At 37.8% G+C, this 20,093-nt stretch overlaps 1 protein-coding gene across 10 annotated transcripts in view; it reads left to right on the top strand.

Moving 5' to 3' along the window:
• Window positions 1–16,020, top strand: part of Rasal2 (RAS protein activator like 2) — a 305,910-nt gene extending 289,890 nt beyond the window's left edge. For 7 of the 10 annotated variants that reach the window (XM_013157957.3, XM_013157962.2, XM_063239664.1 and 4 more), the window contains 5 exons: window positions 6,463–6,597; window positions 7,500–7,702; window positions 9,497–9,584; window positions 12,676–12,706; window positions 15,022–16,020. In XM_013157957.3, coding sequence (XP_013013411.1) covers window positions 6,463–6,597; window positions 7,500–7,702; window positions 9,497–9,584; window positions 12,676–12,706; window positions 15,022–15,164 — 600 coding nt within the window. In that variant the 3' untranslated portion in view covers window positions 15,165–16,020. The remainder of the gene's footprint in view (window positions 1–6,462; window positions 6,598–7,499; window positions 7,703–9,496; window positions 9,585–12,675; window positions 12,707–15,021) is intronic. The other 3 variants (XM_005005847.4, XM_003474637.5, XM_063239662.1) reach the window with 1 other exon arrangement.
• The last annotated feature ends 4,073 nt before the right edge of the window (window positions 16,021–20,093 follow it).

The raw sequence follows: 20,093 nt of genomic DNA, 5'->3' as shown, positions 1-20,093 counted from the left end.
GACATTCTAGTTAGTAAATAAGATCAGCACACATAAGACCAGAGGAAAAATATAAAAGACAGTGTATATTTTTTAATACTGTATAAAGTATATAACAATAATTTTAAAATGAATATCACTTCTGTTTTATTTCAGTCTGAAATAGTAGCTATTTTCAATTTTCAGTATTACTTTCCGGTTCCTTTATAGATATTGTAAAAGCTTCATCATGAATAGAAGGGAATAATTAAGATATGTCTAATTTTTTTTATCAATTTTATTTTGACTACTTACTGTTTGCCAAGCAAAGTTGTAGGACATATTAGCAAGTTGCTGAAATAATATTCAACCAATAAACTAGGAATAGGTCCTAAATACCTAGTTCCCATTGTATGATCTCTCATAATTCACCTTCTCGTTTTACAAAACCTCAATTACCTCCAAAATGTTTTTGTTGTTGTTGTTTTTAATATGCTTTCAAGGGCTAAAATTTTATTTCATTTGTATATTTTTAGGGTTATCATTAGTTTGCAGAATATTTGTAGACACTCAATAAAGTTATCTATAACAAGTCATGGGGAAAGAAAGTTCATTCAAGCAACAACTTATTAACCATATAAAGCAGAAAGCTATTGAATTAGCTGTCTCAAAGTAACAAATCCCTGATAGTAAAGTTGTTATTAGTTTTAATAGTAGTTTTATCTCAAACTGCTATTGAATAGAAAATTCTGGTTTCATGGTAAAACAGCTTTCCTGTGCCCTTTATGCTAGAGTAGTAAAACTGTAAAACTAAAAAGGCATTTGTCTCCTTTAAATATTGACTTGCTATTAATTTTTTGAGACTCACTTTCTTTTGCCTTCACCGTGCACATATATAAAATAAAAACCTGAACCCTTGTTATTATTGCCCTTTACCAATCCAAAAACAGTTGTGTTCTGCTTTTTTTAATTTTAAACAGAGTAAAACCTAACAAAACAAAACAGAATAAAGCCACTCAAAGCAAAACAGTGAACGTGGTACCAAACTTCTAACAGGATAATAAGAAATCAGCGATGGCTACCATAATACATTTTGTTATCTTCAAAATAGTTGTGCATACCATCAGGTATAGTAAAAATCAAATAAAACAGAATAAAGCAAATCAAAACAGAACATTTAACAAGACAAAACATTAAATTGGAACAAAACAAAACAGTGAGAACAGTATTGAATTTCAAAAACAAGGCAGAAGGAAATCCCCCACATTTGTTATATTGCATACTGTCATCCTCCTAATAGATGTTCATACTACTGCTTTTAAAATCCACCAGAGGGGGAACTATCGTGTTTCTGTGTGTTTAGTTTGCAAAACACTTTATCTTTTTTTCTCATATAACTTTTGATTGAATAGTTACTTCTTTTTATGGATGATGCTATGTCCTGTAAGCCACTGTTGCCAAGTGCAGTATTCAAAATTAATGTATACAATTATTAATCATGCAATTATGTTGATACATTTTAGAAGAATATATAACCATTAATATGTAGCTGTATAAAATACATACATGGAACATCAAACTCTTGATTTTACTGATATTGCTTAGCCCAAGGGCTTAGCTAACTCAAAAAGTTGTTTTTTTTTTTTTTTTTTTTTTGCGGTAAGTAAATAACTGAAAAAAAGGTTATTTTTTACAGAAGTAACTATACTAATGATACAATAGACATGAAAAATGAAGAAACATACCTATGACTGTAGTAGAGATGGAGATACAATTTTAAATCCTGAGAGTACTGAAATTTAATACATATTTGTATTGTAAAATTATGGCATTAAAGAACGAGTGTTGAAAAGTTCACTGACAGTTGTGTCTACATATATAAACTATGCACATCCATTTTTAGGCATGATGCCTTTCTTACGTATCTGTGAAATGTTTGTAGGTCAGCAAACCAGATTCTTGTTCAAAACTTTAAGAAATACCCTCATACTACATTTGTGTATATAAAGTCTCTCCCAACCCATCTTTTATAACTTTTTAGTTTGCAGGTTTTTTTCATCTACTTTAATTCTCGTGGTCATCAAATTAAAAATTCTTTTAAAATACTTATTTAGAGTTCAAGTGAACTCTAGTCCAAAATAATATAAGCATTCTTTTTTTTTTTTTTTTTTTTTTGTCTTTTTCCTTTTTATCGGTACCGGGGATCGAACTCACGACTGCCTGCTTTCAAGGCAGGCGCTTATGCCGCTGAGCTAAACGCCCAGCCCCTATATAAGCATTCTTAAGGTATATAGATCTACATGAAAGAGAACATTCTCTTCAGTTGTGAAATAATGGAATATTCATTGGGTCTCAAATTCATTTGAACTATAAAAGGCTAATTCATGTAGGAAGCTTGGTGTTCTGTCTCACTGTTTCTCTCTGCCCAGGGTGGGGAAAGTGTATTTCTAGCATTGTTTATGGAGAAGTATTCAGTAGCCTAATAGAAACTGTTAATACCCACTTCCAGTTTTTAAACACGGATGTAGTGAGCCTGACATGTAGCCTCTCTATAGCACTGTGCAGTTGCCAAAGAACTCTCGCATCTACTGTCTTGATCCAGCCTCATAACTCTGTATGAGACAGTTAGGATGGGTGATGGTGATAACCCTATTCACTAGACTAGAAACAAAGTATTAAGTAACAGAGTTACTCCTCAAGGCCAAAATTCTTAACACTCTGTGTATCTGTATTGGAAAAGAACAATTATCTTGGTGCCCTAACTTGTTTGAAGGCAAAAGTCCCAGCTTCAGAGATCTCAATAGACCAGGCTCAGCTACTGCCTAACATGCCAGTCCAGGAGACAACAGTGGTGACATATGGAAGCAGAGCATTGTTCAGCCAGGCCATGTCAGAAAAGACAGGTACAGAGATTCCAGATATCTCTTCTTGAGTGGTGAACAGATACTTTGAGGTTATTTAGAAAAAGAAACAAAAACAAAGGTTGAGAGTTTTTCCAGCTGAGGGTTTGCATAGCCGGTAGTGTAGGTATCCTGGTTTAGTTAATTATTACCTCAGGATTGGTTCTGTGAGGTGGCTCTAGAGAAGTGCTGATGGTTTGAGGTAGCAACCCAGTTCCCATGAGATGACTGGCCCTGCTGGGGATGATCTGTTCTGTGAAGTTCTCCTGTGCCTGGAATCCAAGGTGGCTGTAGGGTTAGACTGTAAAATGAAGTCTTCTGGGAAGTGCAGAGTGTGGCTGGAGACTTCTGGCCGCCATGTAAAGGGTCTGCAACAGACTTTGTAAAAGCTGGCAGCTGAGCATTCTTGGAACTCTTGAAGTTGCCTTAGTGGTCCAACTTGGTGTTCTCAGTCTGGAAGAGGGATGAGATAGGAAATTAAAAGTTAATAACCATGCTTGTGTTGGCAGTTTTCAAACAGATACTTCTTAAGTAATCATCATGCATATATATAGAGCTGAGCAGTAATATGATTCAAACTTTTACAAGAAGGAAACATACATAAAATGAAGGCAGAGATTCTGAGTTTTATCCTGCTTTTAGTTGCCACTGGTCCATAGCCCAGGCCTAAGCTTCTTTGTCCTTATTTACTGACTGGATAGAAATATGGAGCAGATATTTTGATCATGTACTCATCAAGAAACCTTCTGGTTTAAAGCATGGGCTTCTGAGTGATCTTAATCTATCAGGAAATCAGTGGCCTCTAGAAATAACCACTGTCACTTGTCTTTCTCTTTTTCTAAATGGTTAGTGTAAAAACTAAGTATGTGGCATTCTGATATCTAAATGTCATCCTTTGAGTTCACATAGCATTAATCGATTCTTTGATACATGATCATCTCTGGGTTCAACAGACATTTCTCCATGTGAGCAATCATCATCGAGTTATGCATTCTTCCATCATCCTAATCTTAATAGGTATTTTGATACCTAATAGCATTTGAACCTCTGTGCAATAATAATTTTAAGGCTTTGGCTCCCTTTAGAAGGAGAAAAAGGATGGTTCTTAGGTGTGATGTATATAAATGGATATTCTTTTTCCTACTTTCATTAATAAAATATTACTTAAAGCTAAAAACATTTAATAGAAAATTGAAAGTTCACTGTTATATCTTCTAAGAATAGCTGCCTTTGTGAAACATAATGAGTGAATGACCTGGGGGATTTTTTCCAAGTCTATTTTATTTAAAGGAGAAAAAAAACTAAAACAAATTTTCAAAACCCATCAGTCAGGACGACAATGGTATGCACACTGGACACTGTCATCCCCAAATCATTCACCCAGAGCACAGGACATCTACATTCAATTGTCTGAACAGTACCAGAACAACTCTTTTTCTTCAGTGAACTCAGAGAAATCCATAGTATAATGATCTTAACTATTTTTACATACATATATATGCGTATATATTATTTCTTTCAGCTTCTCATACTAGTGAGACAATATGGTATTTACACATGTGTGTCTGATTTATTTCACTTTATGAGTATGGTCTCAAGTTGCACCCATTTATTGATAAAAGTCTCCAGTTTATCCTTCTTTATGGCTGAGTAGTACTCCGCTGAATATAAACACATCTTTTTTTATCCATCCCTCAGTCAATGGGTATTTAGGTTGTTTCCAAGATCAAACTATTACAAACTGTACTGCTATAAACACGGGTGCACATATATCGCTGTGGTGTGATGTTTTTAATTCTCTTTGGAAGATACCCAGAAGGGAATAGCTGGGTTGAATGGGACCCCTAGTCCTAGTTTTCTGAGGAATCTCCACCCTTATTTCCCAGTCTGCATTCCCATCGACAGTGGAAAAGGGTTCCTTTTTCCCCAGAGCCCCTCCAGCATTTGTTACTGCTTGATTTCTTGATAGTAGCCATTCTTTCCAGGGTGATGTGGACTCTCAGTGTTGTTTTAAGTTGCATCTCTTGAATGATCAGAGATGTTGAATATTTTTTCACGTATTTATTTGCTGTTTGTACTTTATCTGAGAAGTATGTATTCATTTTGGATGCCCGTTTTTGGATTGGATCTATACATCTGGGAGAGCTGATCTTTTTGAGTTCTTTATACGTTCTTGACAGTAATCCTTTGTCTGAGGTACAGCTGGCAAACATTTTCTCCTACATTGTAGGTTGCCTCTTCACTCTGTTGGTGGTTTCTCTTGCTGTGCAAAAGCTTTTCAATAGGGTGAATCCTAGTTGTTGATTCTTGTGATGATTCCTGGGCAATCAGAGTTTTGTTCATGAAGTCTTTGCCTATACCAATATCCTCAAGAGTTTTACCTATTTTATCTTCCAGAAGATGTACTGTTTCTGTTTTAATATTAAGATCTTTGACCCATTCTGATTTTAGCTTAGTACATGGTGAAAGACGTGGCTCCAGTTTTAATCTTCAGCATGTGCAGAGCCAGTTTTTCCAGCACCATTTATTAAAGGGGCTGTTTTTCTTCCAATGAATGTGTTTGGCACTTTTGTCAAAGATGAGGTGACTTAGTATGCCTGGAATTGTTTCTTCATCTTCTAATCTATTCCATTGATCTTTGGGTCTTTTTTCCCCCCAATACCACAGTTTTTATCACAGTAGCTTTATAGTATAATTTCAAGTCAGGGATTGTGATGCTCCCAGTCTTGTCTTTGTTGTCCAGGATTGCCTTTGCGCCAATCTAGGTCTCTTTTAGTTCCAGATGAATTTAAGGAGTGTTTTCTCTAATTCTGTGAAATATGTTGTTGGAATTTTGATTTGAGATTGCATTGAATCTGTATAACAGTTTTGGAATATGGCCATTTTTACTATATTGGTTCTTCCTACCCAAGAGCATGGGATATTTATTTTCTAATATCCTCTTCAATCTCCTTTTTCAGAGTACTATAGTTTTCAATGTAGAGGTCTTTTACATCCTTCGTTAGATTGATTCCTACATATTTCCTTTTTCTGGATGCTGTTGTAAAAGGTATTGTTTTCCCAATGTCTCTCTCACTGAGTTTGTTATTCATGCATAAGAAGGCTATTGATAAGAAGGTGTTGACTTTATAACCAGCTATGTTACTGAATTTGCTTATTAAATCTAGAAGTCTTTTGATGGACTTTTTGGGGTCTTCTAAATGGGGTATCATGTCATCTGCAAATAACAATAGTAACAATAGTTGAACTTCTTGCTTTCCTATCTTTATTCCTTTTATTTCTTCCTCTTGTCTAATTGCTCCAGCTAAAGTTTCCAGGACTATGTTAAATAAGAGTGGAAACAGTGAACATCCTTGTCTTGTTCCTGATTTTAAAAAGAAAGCATTCAGTTTTTGTCTATTTAGTATGTTGGTGGCTGTTGGTTTGTTGTAGATGCCTTTTATCAGATTGAGATAAAGACCATCTATTCCAATTTTCTGTAGGGTTTTTAATCATGAATGTGTGCTGAACTTTGTCAAAAGCTTTTTCTGCATGTGTTAAGATGATCATACTATTTCTGTGAATGAGCTGTTTTAAGAAATCCTAATAACTATTTCTCATGTAGGTTCAGTCACCTGTGGACTCTTCCACAATGTCCCCAGTAGAGAGAACAGCAGCCTGGGTTCTAAACAATGGGCAGTATGAAGAGGATGTGGAAGAAACTGAGCAAAATCAAGATGAGGCCAAGCATGCTGAAAAGGTAGAAGCTACTCTGACTATATTGATGTTTTTGCCCCAATAAGTGATAGGCCACTAAAAGGGTTATCAAGAATGTTGTGTCCACCTGCTCTAGTTCCTCCCTCTGCCTCTATATTGTCCATTATATTTATATCTGTGCATAATAGTTCAGTAGCAACTCCATGTGCACATATGTAGGAAATACCCATCACACTACAGGAGAGAAAGATTAGATTTTTTTGTGTGTAGATTGCCTTTATATTGAAGACACTCTGCTATTTATTTCTAGTCATTTTAGGTAAATAGTTGTATCTGTATAAATCTATTGTTAGGAATCATAAGCTCAAAATTACCTTAGTACTAGACTTACTGTCTGTATTTTGTTGACAGTTTGTCCTGTTTTTTTTTCTTTGCCTTTCCTAGATAATATATAACTCCATAAATAATGCTTTAAAGTGCATTTGTGGCTTGAGTTTGTTGGTAGAAAACTGAACTAAAAAGAATCAAACAATCTTGCTGTCATGTGTAGCACTATCACATTTAATTGACAACCAAATAATTAACTTGTTAGCATAGCCCTAAATTATGCTTATTAATATAATATATTAGAACTGTCATTAAAAACTTTCACCTTTGGGAAGAGAGAGGAGATACCTAAATCTGTAGAGTTTGAAACACCAAGTAAAGACTCAAAATGTAATTTTAGAGGGGGGGGGGCAATGCTTCATTAACATTTTATGCTGATTGTTCATTTTAAATAACATTAGCAGCAAAAATAACAACACTAGCCGCAACAAAAGGAATGGCAACTCAGGCAGCATCCAGCTGCATTGCTCAGATTTTCTTTCATTAAAACATACTATTACTAGTTTCTCAAGCCTGTGTAACTCTCCGTGTCATTGTACCTCTTCTCCTTTGCTCCAGTATGAACAAGAAATTAGCAAACTAAAGGAGCGCCTGAGAGTGTCCAGCCGACGGCTGGAGGAGTACGAGCGACGGCTGTTGGTGCAGGAGCAGCAGATGCAGAAGCTGCTGCTGGAATACAAGGCCCGGCTGGAGGACAGCGAGGAGCGACTGCGCAGGCAACAGGAAGAGAAAGACAGCCAAATGAAAAGCATCATCAGCAGGTAGGGCTACCTGGTGGCAGACGTGGGCTTGTGAAGAAGTATAAAGAGCCAGGCAGTGCATGCCTGTCAATCCCCGCATTCAGGAGGCTGAGCCAGGAGGATTGCCACAGTTTGAGGCCAGCCTGAACTAAACAGTGAGACCTTGTCTCTAAAAAGATTTATAAAGAGATGGGAAGACATTTCAAACACTCTTAAAGGAAGGTCAGTGGAAGCATATACACCCCTGTATATGCTCTGTTACTCACTACAGATATATTGACTGACTCTATCTCTTTAGGTATCTTAAATATGAGACCTAGTACATCTCTCATTAAGACAAGGGAAGGCTTTACCTTTAATCATAACAATTAAAGATAAAGGTGGGTGCCTAGTGGCTCATTTGAGAAGTTATAGCAAAGAACTGGGTGTAAAAAAATCTATCCAGTGTCCAAAACTAACTTAGACTTCCAAAAACAAGTCCAGAAACACAGAAAAGGGTTTTACTCTATGTCGTTAGGGCCAGAGGACCAAAAGAGAATACTGCTGCTGCCAACTAAAGGAGATTAAGAGAGGTCAGTCTTACTACACACTTACAAAGCACTCACTGTTGGCCAGGCACTTTTCTAAGCACTTTACAGATACTAATTTGTTTTCACCTTAACCCCTGAGATATCCATGAATATTATTTTACAAATTTAAAAAAGCTGGCAGCAAATTCATTAAGTCTTTTGCCCAAGATCACACAGTGGTTGTCTTACTTTTCTCATTGCTGAGCCAAAATATCCAGCACCAAATGTTAAAAGAGAAAAGGTTTAGTTGGCTTATAGTCTGTAGAGGTTTCATTCCATAATCAGCTGGCTCCAAATAAGCATGGCAAGACAGACAGGCATCACACAGGAGAAACTGTTCATGGCAAACAGAAGATAGCAAAGCAACAAGGAACCTTAACAGCATCTTTCTGCCCCTCTTATCCAGGCTACAGAGGAAGGGTAGCACTCACATCCTTTTTTTTTTTTTTCCTTTTTATCGGTACTGGGAATCAAACTCACGACCGCCTGCTCGCAAGGCAGGTGCTTAGGATGCTGAGCTAAATCCCCAGCTCCTGCCCTCATATCCTTAATCCTAGTATCCTTGAGCCTAGCATTATACCATGAATCAATTCTAGCGTCACACACTCTGGAATCAACCACTTCTGAAAAAGCCCTACCTATGTCTGCAGGAGGCTTTGAGGGGACAGGTAGACGCAAGCCTAGACATGGGGGTGCACCAGAATTTGAAGCCATGCAGTCAGACTTCAGTGTCTGTACTCAAAGCCAAAAGTCATGTAAATGGAGGGCAGAAAGGCACTTTTGAGCCACTAGATAGAACAGAGGAATTAAATAAACATAGTGGGTTAGGTCGTGAGCAGTGGCTGGCAAATAAATTAAGCCTACCAAGTACAGCATATTCTTAAGAAACTTAACTGTGCAAAGAAGAGTACATGGTTACTATGTACTTCAAATTAAGAGATGGTGGGGGGTTTTTATTGGTTGGTTTGATGTTTTACAACAAAATAAGATATGCTGAGGAAGGGATTGGATAGAGGTAAAAGAGGAAATGATTAGAGAAATACTGTTCCAAAGGAGATGAAATGCGTGAAACCCAGTCATAGATGGATAAATCAGCGATGGCTGTCTTCTTTGAAGATAAGGGAGAAGAAAGAAAAGATCGTTACAGGTTTCTTATTAGAAATCTGGAAATATGATTAGTTTTAAGTTTCTTGTTCTCCACATTATCTATGTGAAATGTTGATACCTCCTTCCTGCCACATTCTAGGCTAATGGCTGTGGAAGAAGAACTGAAGAAAGATCATGCTGAGATGCAAGCAGTTATTGATGCAAAGCAGAAAATAATTGATGCCCAGGTAAGCCGGCTCTGAATCTAGTAGAAGACACTTGTTTTTAGTAACTGTTATTTTCCGACTTCCTACCCCTGCAACTGCCAAAGCAGGCACTAGAAAATGAGGCATGAAAACTTCTTGGCATTACCTTTCGAAGATTAAATGAATTTCTGTACGCCCTTCATTATTTTTCCTTTCTTTCGCTGATGACAAGTTAACCCAGCACAGTGTTAGTATTTAGCAGAGTTGTTTGACAAATCTCAACCTAGTGCATGATGCGGTTTGCTTCTTTCCTTGTGGAAAGGAGAACATTCTTAAAGGGGCAATTGAAAGGTGCCCTGCATGTGCCTGGCTTGTGACCTCTACTGACCATTGCTTGGCTGTGCTGTTCACGGTCTTGTCAGTCACGTCCACTGCCATCAACCTCTAGCCTCAGACAGTGCTGAAACTGTGAGAGAGAAACAAGATTATAGAAATACCTTTCCTGTTACCCTTTTGATTTAGGATCTGGCACTGCTGCTTGGAATGTGCTTGGCTGCCCTTCTTGGTGCTGTGCTTAGAGAGCCCCTCTAGATAAAACTTTTTAAGAAAAGTTGATAAAGGACTGGAGATTTAGCTCAGCGGCATAAGCACCTGCCTTGCAAGCAGGCAGTCGTGAGGTTCGATCCCTGGTACCAATAAAAAGGAAAAAGAAAAGTTGATAAAATCAGAACCAAGACCTCTGGCTTGCAATAACTTATGCCTGTGATACCAGTGAAATTATGTCTGTCACGGGCTCCTCAGAGGAACACATTGGTGATCAGAGCAAAATCCAGGAAGCAAGAAATGTTTCTAACTTCTTTTCATTTTATAAGTGCAAAATGTGATTGTATTTCTTAGAACAACAAAAGGCAGGTGCAATTTTGGCAGTAAGTCCTGTAGCCACTCAATGTATCACCACTCTGAAGACAACCAGTCAGGTTTTCATTTCTCAATCTTAAGGTATAAAATAAAAATGAGAGTAAGAATACATATGCATAAATGTTCCACTCCCTTCTCAACATATCAGCCAGTATCTAGTATATGTTAGAGCCCCCAGGATTAAACATGCACTTAACGGTCTCCTCTTTTCAGGGCAATGTAATATGGCTTTTATTTTCCAAATGAATTAGGAGACTGAAAGCATGGCCATGGGAAGAATGTTTTATGGGCTTTGTACTCCATTAAGTACAGTAGACCTGAAAATCAGGTGTGAACTGTGATGCTGTCTCATTAGTGTAACTCGCAAAATATTTTGGATTCTTGAACTCTCTAGATCCTGGGAGATCCAGAAGAAAGATCTACTGTCATTGTCTTACCTGACCCTTTCTAAAATTCCTGTTAGATGTGCCCAAAATGAGTAAGAGGAAGGTAGTAGAAACAAGGCCATCTTGCTATGTGTACTCTTAAAAATTCATGGCAGAGACTTAAGAAAAACAACCTGGTTAAAGAGAAGGCAGTTGAATCAGGAAAACTAGTGCTGGTAAGTTTTCACCTTTGGAATTTAATATAATAATACAAAGCAGGGAGAGTTTCCTAAATCACCACACCAGGGAAGATAAAAGAGACCTTTTAATAATTTCAGCTGATCTAAGTAGTCAGTCCTAAGCAGAGAACTCAGCTGTACTACACCCCTGGCTTTGTGCTTATGGCTGACCGCACAGCCTGATCGTTAGCATTCAAAGATTCCTACACTGCCTGCCTCTTACTTTGCCATTTAGGGCAGGGTAACTTGGTATGATAACAGAAGTCATAGTCACAGAAGGAGAAAGCCGAGGAGGAAATCTGATTTCTCAGGGATCAAAAGCTCTAGGGTTTCATGTACAGGGTTTAGAGAAATGCTAGCCTCAAAGCATTCATTTAGTTTTCATCTGACCAAACTAATTAATATCCTGGGTATATAACTTAAGGCGGTGGTTTTCAGTGGTTCAGTTCTCTGGAAATTTTAATAGAAACAAGGCACCTTCAGTAGACTAATATCCAGTGACCACTTAAGAATAAAAACTATTCTCAGCTAATGGGTCAAAACATCCTGTGATTGGTTAAATATGATAAATTATCTACTCAAACCTAGGCATTACTATAAAGACTGTGGCTCCCTAAAGAACACTTGGAGAGTATGCTAGACCACATTTTGAAAACCATAGTGCCATGTAGAGCACAAATCATAAACACTGACAACATTTAAAATAATAGTGGCCTTAAAAGGAAAATTTCTCAATCCCAGTGATACATTGAAATCTTAAACAAAAATCTTTTTTTTTTTTTTTTTTGTCTTTTTCCTTTTTATCGGTACCGGGGATCGAACTCAGGACTGCCTGCTTGCAAGGCAGGCGCTTATGCCGCTGAGCTAAATCCCCAGCCCCTTAAGCAAAAATCTTTAAACATCCTTTGGCATCCTTGGTAATGAATGACCTTTTTATATTTGATCCTTTGTCTTCTAAGAATAAATCTTACTTCTTAACTATCTGATGGAATACAACAGCCCTCTGGCATCATTTATTAGAATGAAGACAAGTTTAGGGGTGAAAGCTTCCTGGGGAGGTAACTCATGCTTTCAAATACCTCATAGGTGTGTTGGTGCCACTGATAGTAAAACACATTTCTGAAATGAATGCCGTTGTCTTCTATGTGCTGGAGTTAAAGCTGGCACTCATTTCTCAGAACACTACCATCCAGGTATTCTCAGGCATGGTCTTCACCTTCCTAAGGTGGAGATGCCCTGTGCTGCCCTGGGAAAGACTTGCCTTGGATTCAGCCTCTTCCTCTCCTTGAGTCAGTTCATGCACAGAGCTGTGACAGCCACTTTGTATGAGAACTGTAAAAGGATGAGCACTCCACAGTTAAGGGGCAGAATCACCAGTCCTGAACATTGTAGCTCAGACATGAGGACTTAATGGTAGCCGAAGAAAACCATTGCTTAAATATCAGATCAAGAAATGAGCCACCTTTCACTCCCAAGCATGAGGGGACACTGTGACTCCCAGAATCTCTCTGTGGGACTCAGTGGAGAACAGGGAAGAGCTTCCTCCTATAAGAAGCAAAGCAGGTGCCTAGTTACTATTGCAAGTGATGTATCCGCTGTGTTAAATTACAGGTCATAAATGGAAATGAGATTATTCAAACAGGCAAGTAAACCCTGTCCGTTTTCTAGCTGAGCAGTTCCCAGCCTTGGCCCAGTGCACCGGCTTCCTACACATTCCAGCTCCTCCACTCCCCGTGCTGAAACCCTTTCTGTCAGGCATGGATTAGATTGCTTTGCCTTCTAGTACAGGCAGAATCAAAATGTCAAAGCATCTTTAGCCAAATGTCAGAGCTTGACTTTCAAATTTTCTGTTTGGTTTGATTTTAAAAAAAAAAAAAATTGTTTTGACAGGTTAGCAATAGGGAAACTACAGTGGGAGTTTCTCCACCTGGAAACATTTAGTTTTCTAGTAGAGGATTGTTTGGTCTCACTTGTTAGCTTTGTAGGCAGTAAGTAATTAGTCATTCTTAGCCTTCTTGCAGAACCTTTCAGAATCAAGTAAATTTTTGGAAATGCTTGAATTTTTTAATGAACCCTGAAGAGTCTTGCTTTCCTTGGTACTGGGACCTTATAATTCATCCAAATATTAAAATATCTTCTTCTCTTTAACAGTTTCAACAAATTAGCAGTTTTTCTGTTTAGAGAGCATTCCTGATCTTCAAGGGGAAGGATTATATTTGGCACCTCTTGTTCCTAGTAACCACTGGTCAGCTCCTACTTACTGACTTTTAAAAGATCTACATTTGTTTTCCTAGTAACCCTCACTGCTGTAATTTTTCAAATAATTATTCTTAAAAACCTTACAGAACTTTCTCTTTTTAAGTTTTTCCTGAGCTTAAAACAAGTAATCTTTCCAAAATTTAAAGCAAAAACTCCAGATTAGTGATTAGTTAATAATGAGGATTTTGTGTATCTTTATCACCTGGAAAGGAAATTTTTTAAAGGATGATAATAATAAAAAGCTACTTTTTGTTTTATTTTGTTTTCATGCTTTTGAAATTGTAACCACCAGCACAGTTGCCACACAGACCCCACTTACAGCAAAATTGAGCTCAGAGAGATCAGTTGATGCCCTGGTTATCAATGATTTACCCAGATTTTCCCTCAAGCAATGGGCTTCCCTCTGCATGCTCCTGGGACTTCGTGTTCCAGTGGAGCAGTGCTACCTTGGCAGCCTTCTATAGCTAATGCTTTAGTATCAAGGATCAGCATTGACCCTCAGCTCTCCAATCTGGTGCTTCCTCTACAAGCCCTACCTAACCCTTTCCTAGGCAAATTCAGAAACTCCCAGAGTAGAAAAACTCCTTTTAACTTTATAGTTCTTCCTCGTGGACTATTTTCTTTTTAGTTTCATGAGCATAGGTAAAGATTATACTTCTCTGTGTCCGCCTATTTTCTGAAAAATACAGACTTCATGTTGGAAAGGTTTTGGGATAGTTACAAGCTACTGATGGTTGTGAGACTGATGTTTTGATGGGATGATTTTTTTTTTAATTAAGCTGTTCCTGCTTTCCTTTAGATTAACTTTGTTTTTTAAATCTTTTCCCCATTGGTTTATTTTCTCCCTTCCCTTCCCTCCCTTTCTCTTCCTCTGTGTGTGTGTGTGTGTGTGTGTTCAATGACTTTTGCTTCTAAAATGTGGTTCTAAAGCATTATTTTTTTTCAGACACTCAAAAGTCAAATGAAAGCATTCTCCTTATTGATGGCTTTCCTGGAGTAACTCTGAGCTGGAATGGGTCTAGGAGCCTGTGTTCTCTATTTGTTTTCATGTGTTATGTTTATAGCATCCCCCTTTCAAGTCACATCCCCCTCCCCATATTCAAATAACTCCTCTGCCTGAGCTTTTGGCTGCTTTTATTTCCTCTTGCTCTTGCATCCTCACTTTACTGGTGACTTTAAACTGCCACCATGTATTGTTTTAATTTTGAGCACAATGTGAATTCTTTCTAAATGTGATTGTTATGCCCTCTTTTGGGAATAAGAACCCATAGATCACATGCACTTCTCTTCTGTGAAATGAAACTTCTGGTGCTTCTTTCTTTGCTACCTAATTTTCATATTTCAATTTTGACCAAAAGCACTTAATATGGTAAGGTGTCTTGATGCTACTGTTGCATAATCCAAAGTAACATGTGGTGTCAGTTGTACAAAATAGTCTCTTGTTCCAAGAGATTAGCAGGGTGACAATTCCTGCTATGCTGCAAGGAAAAAGAGAAAGAAAATAGAGGAGAAAAATATAGAAAAATGAAGGGAAGCTGAACCTAACCAGTGCGCAGAAAGAGGCAGAGACGTTCCATTTGTTTGGGAAGCACCATGCATACCACTGTGTGAGAAAAAGCATTGGACTAGGTCATTCAATAAAGAAAGGTATTATTTCTTCCATACAAACTGAATAAAGCCATGATTGGTATGTTATAGGAAAAACGGATCGTGTCCCTGGATTCTGCCAACACCAGACTGATGAGTGCGCTGACCCAAGTGAAGGAGCGGTACAGCATGCAGGTCCGCAATGGCATCTCCCCCACCAATCCCACCAAGCTTTCCATCACGGAGAATGGTGAATTCAAGAACAGCAGCTGCTGACAGACTGGGAATACAGACTGTGAAAGGAGACAGAAGGAAGTTTACCCACTCTCCTGTTCCCAGCCCTTTACTCAGCCCCTCCAGGTTTACAGAATGTTGCTAATTCACAATGGCAATGTGGTGAGAAACTCAAAAGAAGAAAGGAACTTGTCTTTCAGGGCATAAGCGAAGATTTCCAAGGTTGAGCTTCCCCAGTCTATATGTACATAGGGAACTTAGTTCTGGGCCATGTACAGAAAATACCACTGTAATATACCAAAAGGAAGTTAATAATGTAGATTGGCTTTTTAATTATTACTATTTTTGTTATTGTTTTGCTCTTGTTGAAAGCACTGCAGTTGTTATAGGAGGAAAAGTAGGAACTACAACTATGTGTGATTGAGAAATGAGCCTATGGGTTCAGTAGGTAGAGACCAAGTATCTAATAGAAGCACATGGAGTGCAATAGAACATTGTCAGAGTGAACTTTTTCAGGGATTCATCTGCCAGTTTCAAAGCCCCATTCTGGTCCCCTGGCTGTTTAGGAAACCATGCAGATACCAAGATCCATATAAAACAAAAATTTATGCCATTGGTCTGGTCACCCAAGACTGATTCTGGTCAGACAACCAACCATGACTTGGACTCTCACTGTTTCAGAGGACAGAGATAAAGGCAGTTGCATCAAAACTGGACTTGAGGAGTGATGTCTAATGAACTCCTGACAATATGTCTTAATGTTCTCTGTCTACAGCAGAGGGAATTTTCTGTTTTAGATACGAGTTTTTTTTAATTTTCACTCCTATTGTAATAAAGGGTGTTCTTTTTCCTCTTTAGAGTTTACAAAACTATAAATATTTGTGTCTACATACATTCTTTATCTTCGTATGTCCACTGCCCATGGTGGGAGCAGTCATCATCAACAGGATTTACTCTCCTTAGGAGAAATTACTCAGACAGACTGTTCATAAGCCATCTGAAATAAACACCCTTTCTGCACAGAAAAGGGCTAACCACAACATAGCAAAAATCTCTGAATAGTTCCTGTCAAGTTTTTTTGTATTTGTAAAGTTTTTTTTTTTTAGGATAAAGATTTTATCCATTGTATTTTGGGAAGGGTAATTTTACCTCCAATATTTAATTTTTAAACTGCTGCTGCTGCTTCTTAGTCCCTCAGTATAATTTGGAAAGGAAATCCAAACTTGAACTATGACTTATAAGTCTCATATTTAAAAAGAAAACTGTCAGGATTGCACATTCCAACTGTTATTCCCATGCTTTTGGTAAATTTGGCAATAATGACCCATTTATCATCCATGGCTTATTAAAAGACAGAAAAGAATTTTCTCCAGAGGTACAGAATGTCATCTGGGATGCAACCTTTATTACCAGAAGTATGGAATGTTACATGTTAAATGGACATTATTTATACAAGTATATTTACATATAGTCACACATATGTACATATAACTGCACAAGTAGGAAACATTCATACCTTCTATGCTATCAGATATACAGATGCAATTTTAAAGGAGCCTTGAATCTCTTTAAGCAAGACATAAGCAGTTGTTTTATATTGAAAAAACAACAGTATTTCTCAAGTGAGTTATTTTAAATTACAAGCTTTAAGAAATTTTTTTTTACAGTAAAGAGGGGAAGGAAAGAAAAGGCCTGAGGGAGCTGTATCCATGGGCTGTTTCTACTTACGTGCGTTGTCTACACTCAAGGAAGAGCGCAGGACCCTCTTTATAGTGAAGCGCAGGCGTAGATACCAAGCCCTCTTTTTTTACTGAGTTCTAGGCTTGTATTTCTACTTTCGGGCTCTGCCCTTTCTCAGATGTATCTTTCTGTTGAATCTTTCACTTAAGCAAGCTCATCAAAGACCACAACCCACAATCTTTTAAAATATTTTTTATCATAACCTCTTTCCACCAAACAGTGATCTAAAACAGGAGCTTCTCGTTGTGCTTGGACATTCAGACTTCATACATAACTGTTGTGACACTATACTGTATTCTTACTTATCTCTTCCCTCCAAACTGAGGGTACAGGGCCAGGGATTTAGCTCAGCGGCCCACGTGCCTGCCTGGCAAGCATTAGGTCACAAGTTCAATCCCCAGTACCAAAAAAAAAAAAAAAAAAAAAAAAAAACCTGAGGGTACACTAGTCAAAGTCTTTTAATAGGAATAAAGGTTACCAATTTTGAAATATATTTGTTAGTTTGGGGAGGCATAAATATAGCTCTGTTCTTTATGGCTTATTCTCACCTCTAGCAAAGTTTATTTTTTTTTTAAGCCTGAAATTGTGCCCTAGAAAACTTAGTAAAAGAATTGCCAGTTTCAGTGGTCTTAAGTATGTAATGTAGGTGACGTCTGGCATTGAGATGTAGAAGTTTTTCAAGCATGGTGATGGACTCCAGAGGAATGATAAAATAATATTGAGATTTTAGAGGAGACAACAAAACAACAAGTATGTTTTTGATGAATGCACTATATCTTGTTAGCTTCCTCAGAAGACAGTCTGCATTGGCAGATGAAACATTTGGACATATTATGCAACCCTGTATAGGTTATCTTGAATGAAGAAATGAAAGTAAAATATTAGTAAGAAGAAGGTTAGAAGATGACAACTCCAAGGTGTTACTAGATGTTAAATTTTAGATGAATTCTTGGAATCTACTTGTCACGTTTTATTTCTTTACAGAATGCTACAACCTACAGAATTTATTCTGAAAGATTTTTTAAGTATGAAGGAAGGCAGCAGTATGTGATAATTTTTATGAGGGTGTTGCTTAACTGACTTTTTGTTCGGTCCCAATATATACATACATTAGTTTCACTAGCAAGAGGTGCATTGGTTGAAGAGAATCTGATTGGTTAAGACAGCCATGTCTTATACTTGCAGTTGCTCTCAATGTATCACCACATTATGGAATAAGGGTAAACCAGGGCTGAAAAGAATTGAGAATTCAGGTAAAGTGCTTATCTAGGTAACTACCAGACGTGGCCGTTAACATGGGCAATGTAAGGTTCAAGAAAAGAGTTTCATAGTTCCCTTTTGCATCATAGAGGCAAAAAGTTGCATTTCCCTCAGCCCATCATGATTCCAAGTCTCCACAATAAAATCCAGGGCAGAGGAGATGCTGTAATTAGGTCACCATAACAGGAACTTGAACACTTACCTGTGTTCCAGGCGCTGTCACCAAGGCATTGTTTCCATTTAGGAGACAGTCCTTTGGTGGGTACAGTGTGGCAGAAGTAAGTAATCACACTGCCATAGCTTTTTGCTCTTTTCACTTAATATCAAGTTGATCAAGATTAATTTTTTGACTAATGCGCTTTCTCCTCTATCATGGAGTTGCAGAGTGAATAAAAAAGTGAGATTTTCTAAGATTTCTGTATTAATTTTATACTCGAGCCCAAGCTTGACTTTAGAAGAAAAGCTTTTCAGACATTACTCTACCTGCAACATTTGTAGACCCCTGGCTTCACTGTGTCCTTAGATGTAAATCAGATTGGGAATAGAGTTCTTATTTGGAAGTCCCAGAAAAAGATGACTGCCATTGAGTGAGTTTATATTATTTGTTTTGCTTCCATCAAGATTTAATGCTAGTCACTTCTAGTTTGGAGTTCCTGACAAGGCTGGTTTTGGGCTGAGCTGGAGGAGCACCCTTACCTCTTCAAGATTACCCCATTCCCATCAGTCTGCCACAGTGACACCAGCCGATTCAATATTTGGTGACCCCGAGACTGCAAGCTCATTCCACAGCTTCACTGCGTCTTCAGCTGTACTTTTGGAGGTCACTTTTCCCTCAGAGTGTAGAAATCCTGAAGAACTCTTTTCCATTCCTTTCTACCAAGTCCAGTAATCAAGTCCTGTTTTCCCCAACAATAAATTGTTGCCTTCCCACATATTACCTGGGATACTATATTTTTAATCCATATGTCAACTGAAAGGACTTAGACTAGTTTGCTAAACGCAAGAAATGTTGAGGTGTTGAATTTTAAAATAGAATCTTTTCATGTTTGAATATTAGTTCAAGCCACATTTTCTTATTGTCATAACCCAGTTATGAATGCTTTTGAGTTTTGAAAGGACAAAACTAATGAAATTTGCATGAGACACAATAAATATGAGGAAGAACCAAGGAAGACATGTGTTCCAGAAGGGGACATGGCAGTCTTCTCAGTAACCTGGAGGTTCGGGAGATGAAGATTTGTATCTTTTGCCCACTTTTAAAACACATACATATAAACGGGGTGTGGAGGTGCACATCTGTAATCCTAGCTCTCTGGAGGGCAGAGAGCTGTGTGGCAGGAAGATCACAAGTGTGAGCTCACCCTAGACAACTTAGCAACTTGGTGAGACCCTGTTTCAAAGTGAAAAAGCACAGAGATGTGTGAAGGGTCTGGGTCCAACCCCTGGCAGTACACAGTTTCTGTAGATAACATGTCTATGCTCACAGAGTACACACAGTTCCTAGGAATTCCTTTTTATGAATGCCAATGTATTTTATAGAACAGTGATTCCCAAACTTTCTTGCATTTTCTAGATATGTTCTCATTTATTAGATTTTATGGCAGTTTTTCTCTCAAGAATGTACTATATACGTGTTATATGTATATATAAGTTAAAGTGACTTGAACTTGATTTGGTTTGACATTGTCTCAAGAATCCTAGATATCATCTTTGATACCACAGGGAGTCAGAAATAAAGTTGAACATCACTGATCAGTCGGATATAGGAGGAAATAGCTTTGGTTTCTGATCAGTTAATTCTCAGGTGTTTTGAGTAGCCAACCCAGTTAGACTTGACAAATGCAGTGAACCATCCAAGGAGAACGGCAGATTTGGATCGGATTTCAGCATGCGTTTTATTTCCTACTCAGTTGTTACTTCTCACTCAAATACTCTCATCTTCCCCAACG

This window comes from Cavia porcellus, unplaced genomic scaffold (genome assembly GCF_034190915.1).
Source record: "Cavia porcellus strain 051 isolate PalLab524CR breed Dunkin Hartley unplaced genomic scaffold, mCavPor4.1 scaffold_29, whole genome shotgun sequence".
Lineage (NCBI taxonomy): Eukaryota > Metazoa > Chordata > Mammalia > Rodentia > Caviidae > Cavia > Cavia porcellus.
The sequence above is the reverse complement of the archived record's forward strand: the minus strand, read 5'-3'. Positions and strand labels throughout refer to the sequence as shown.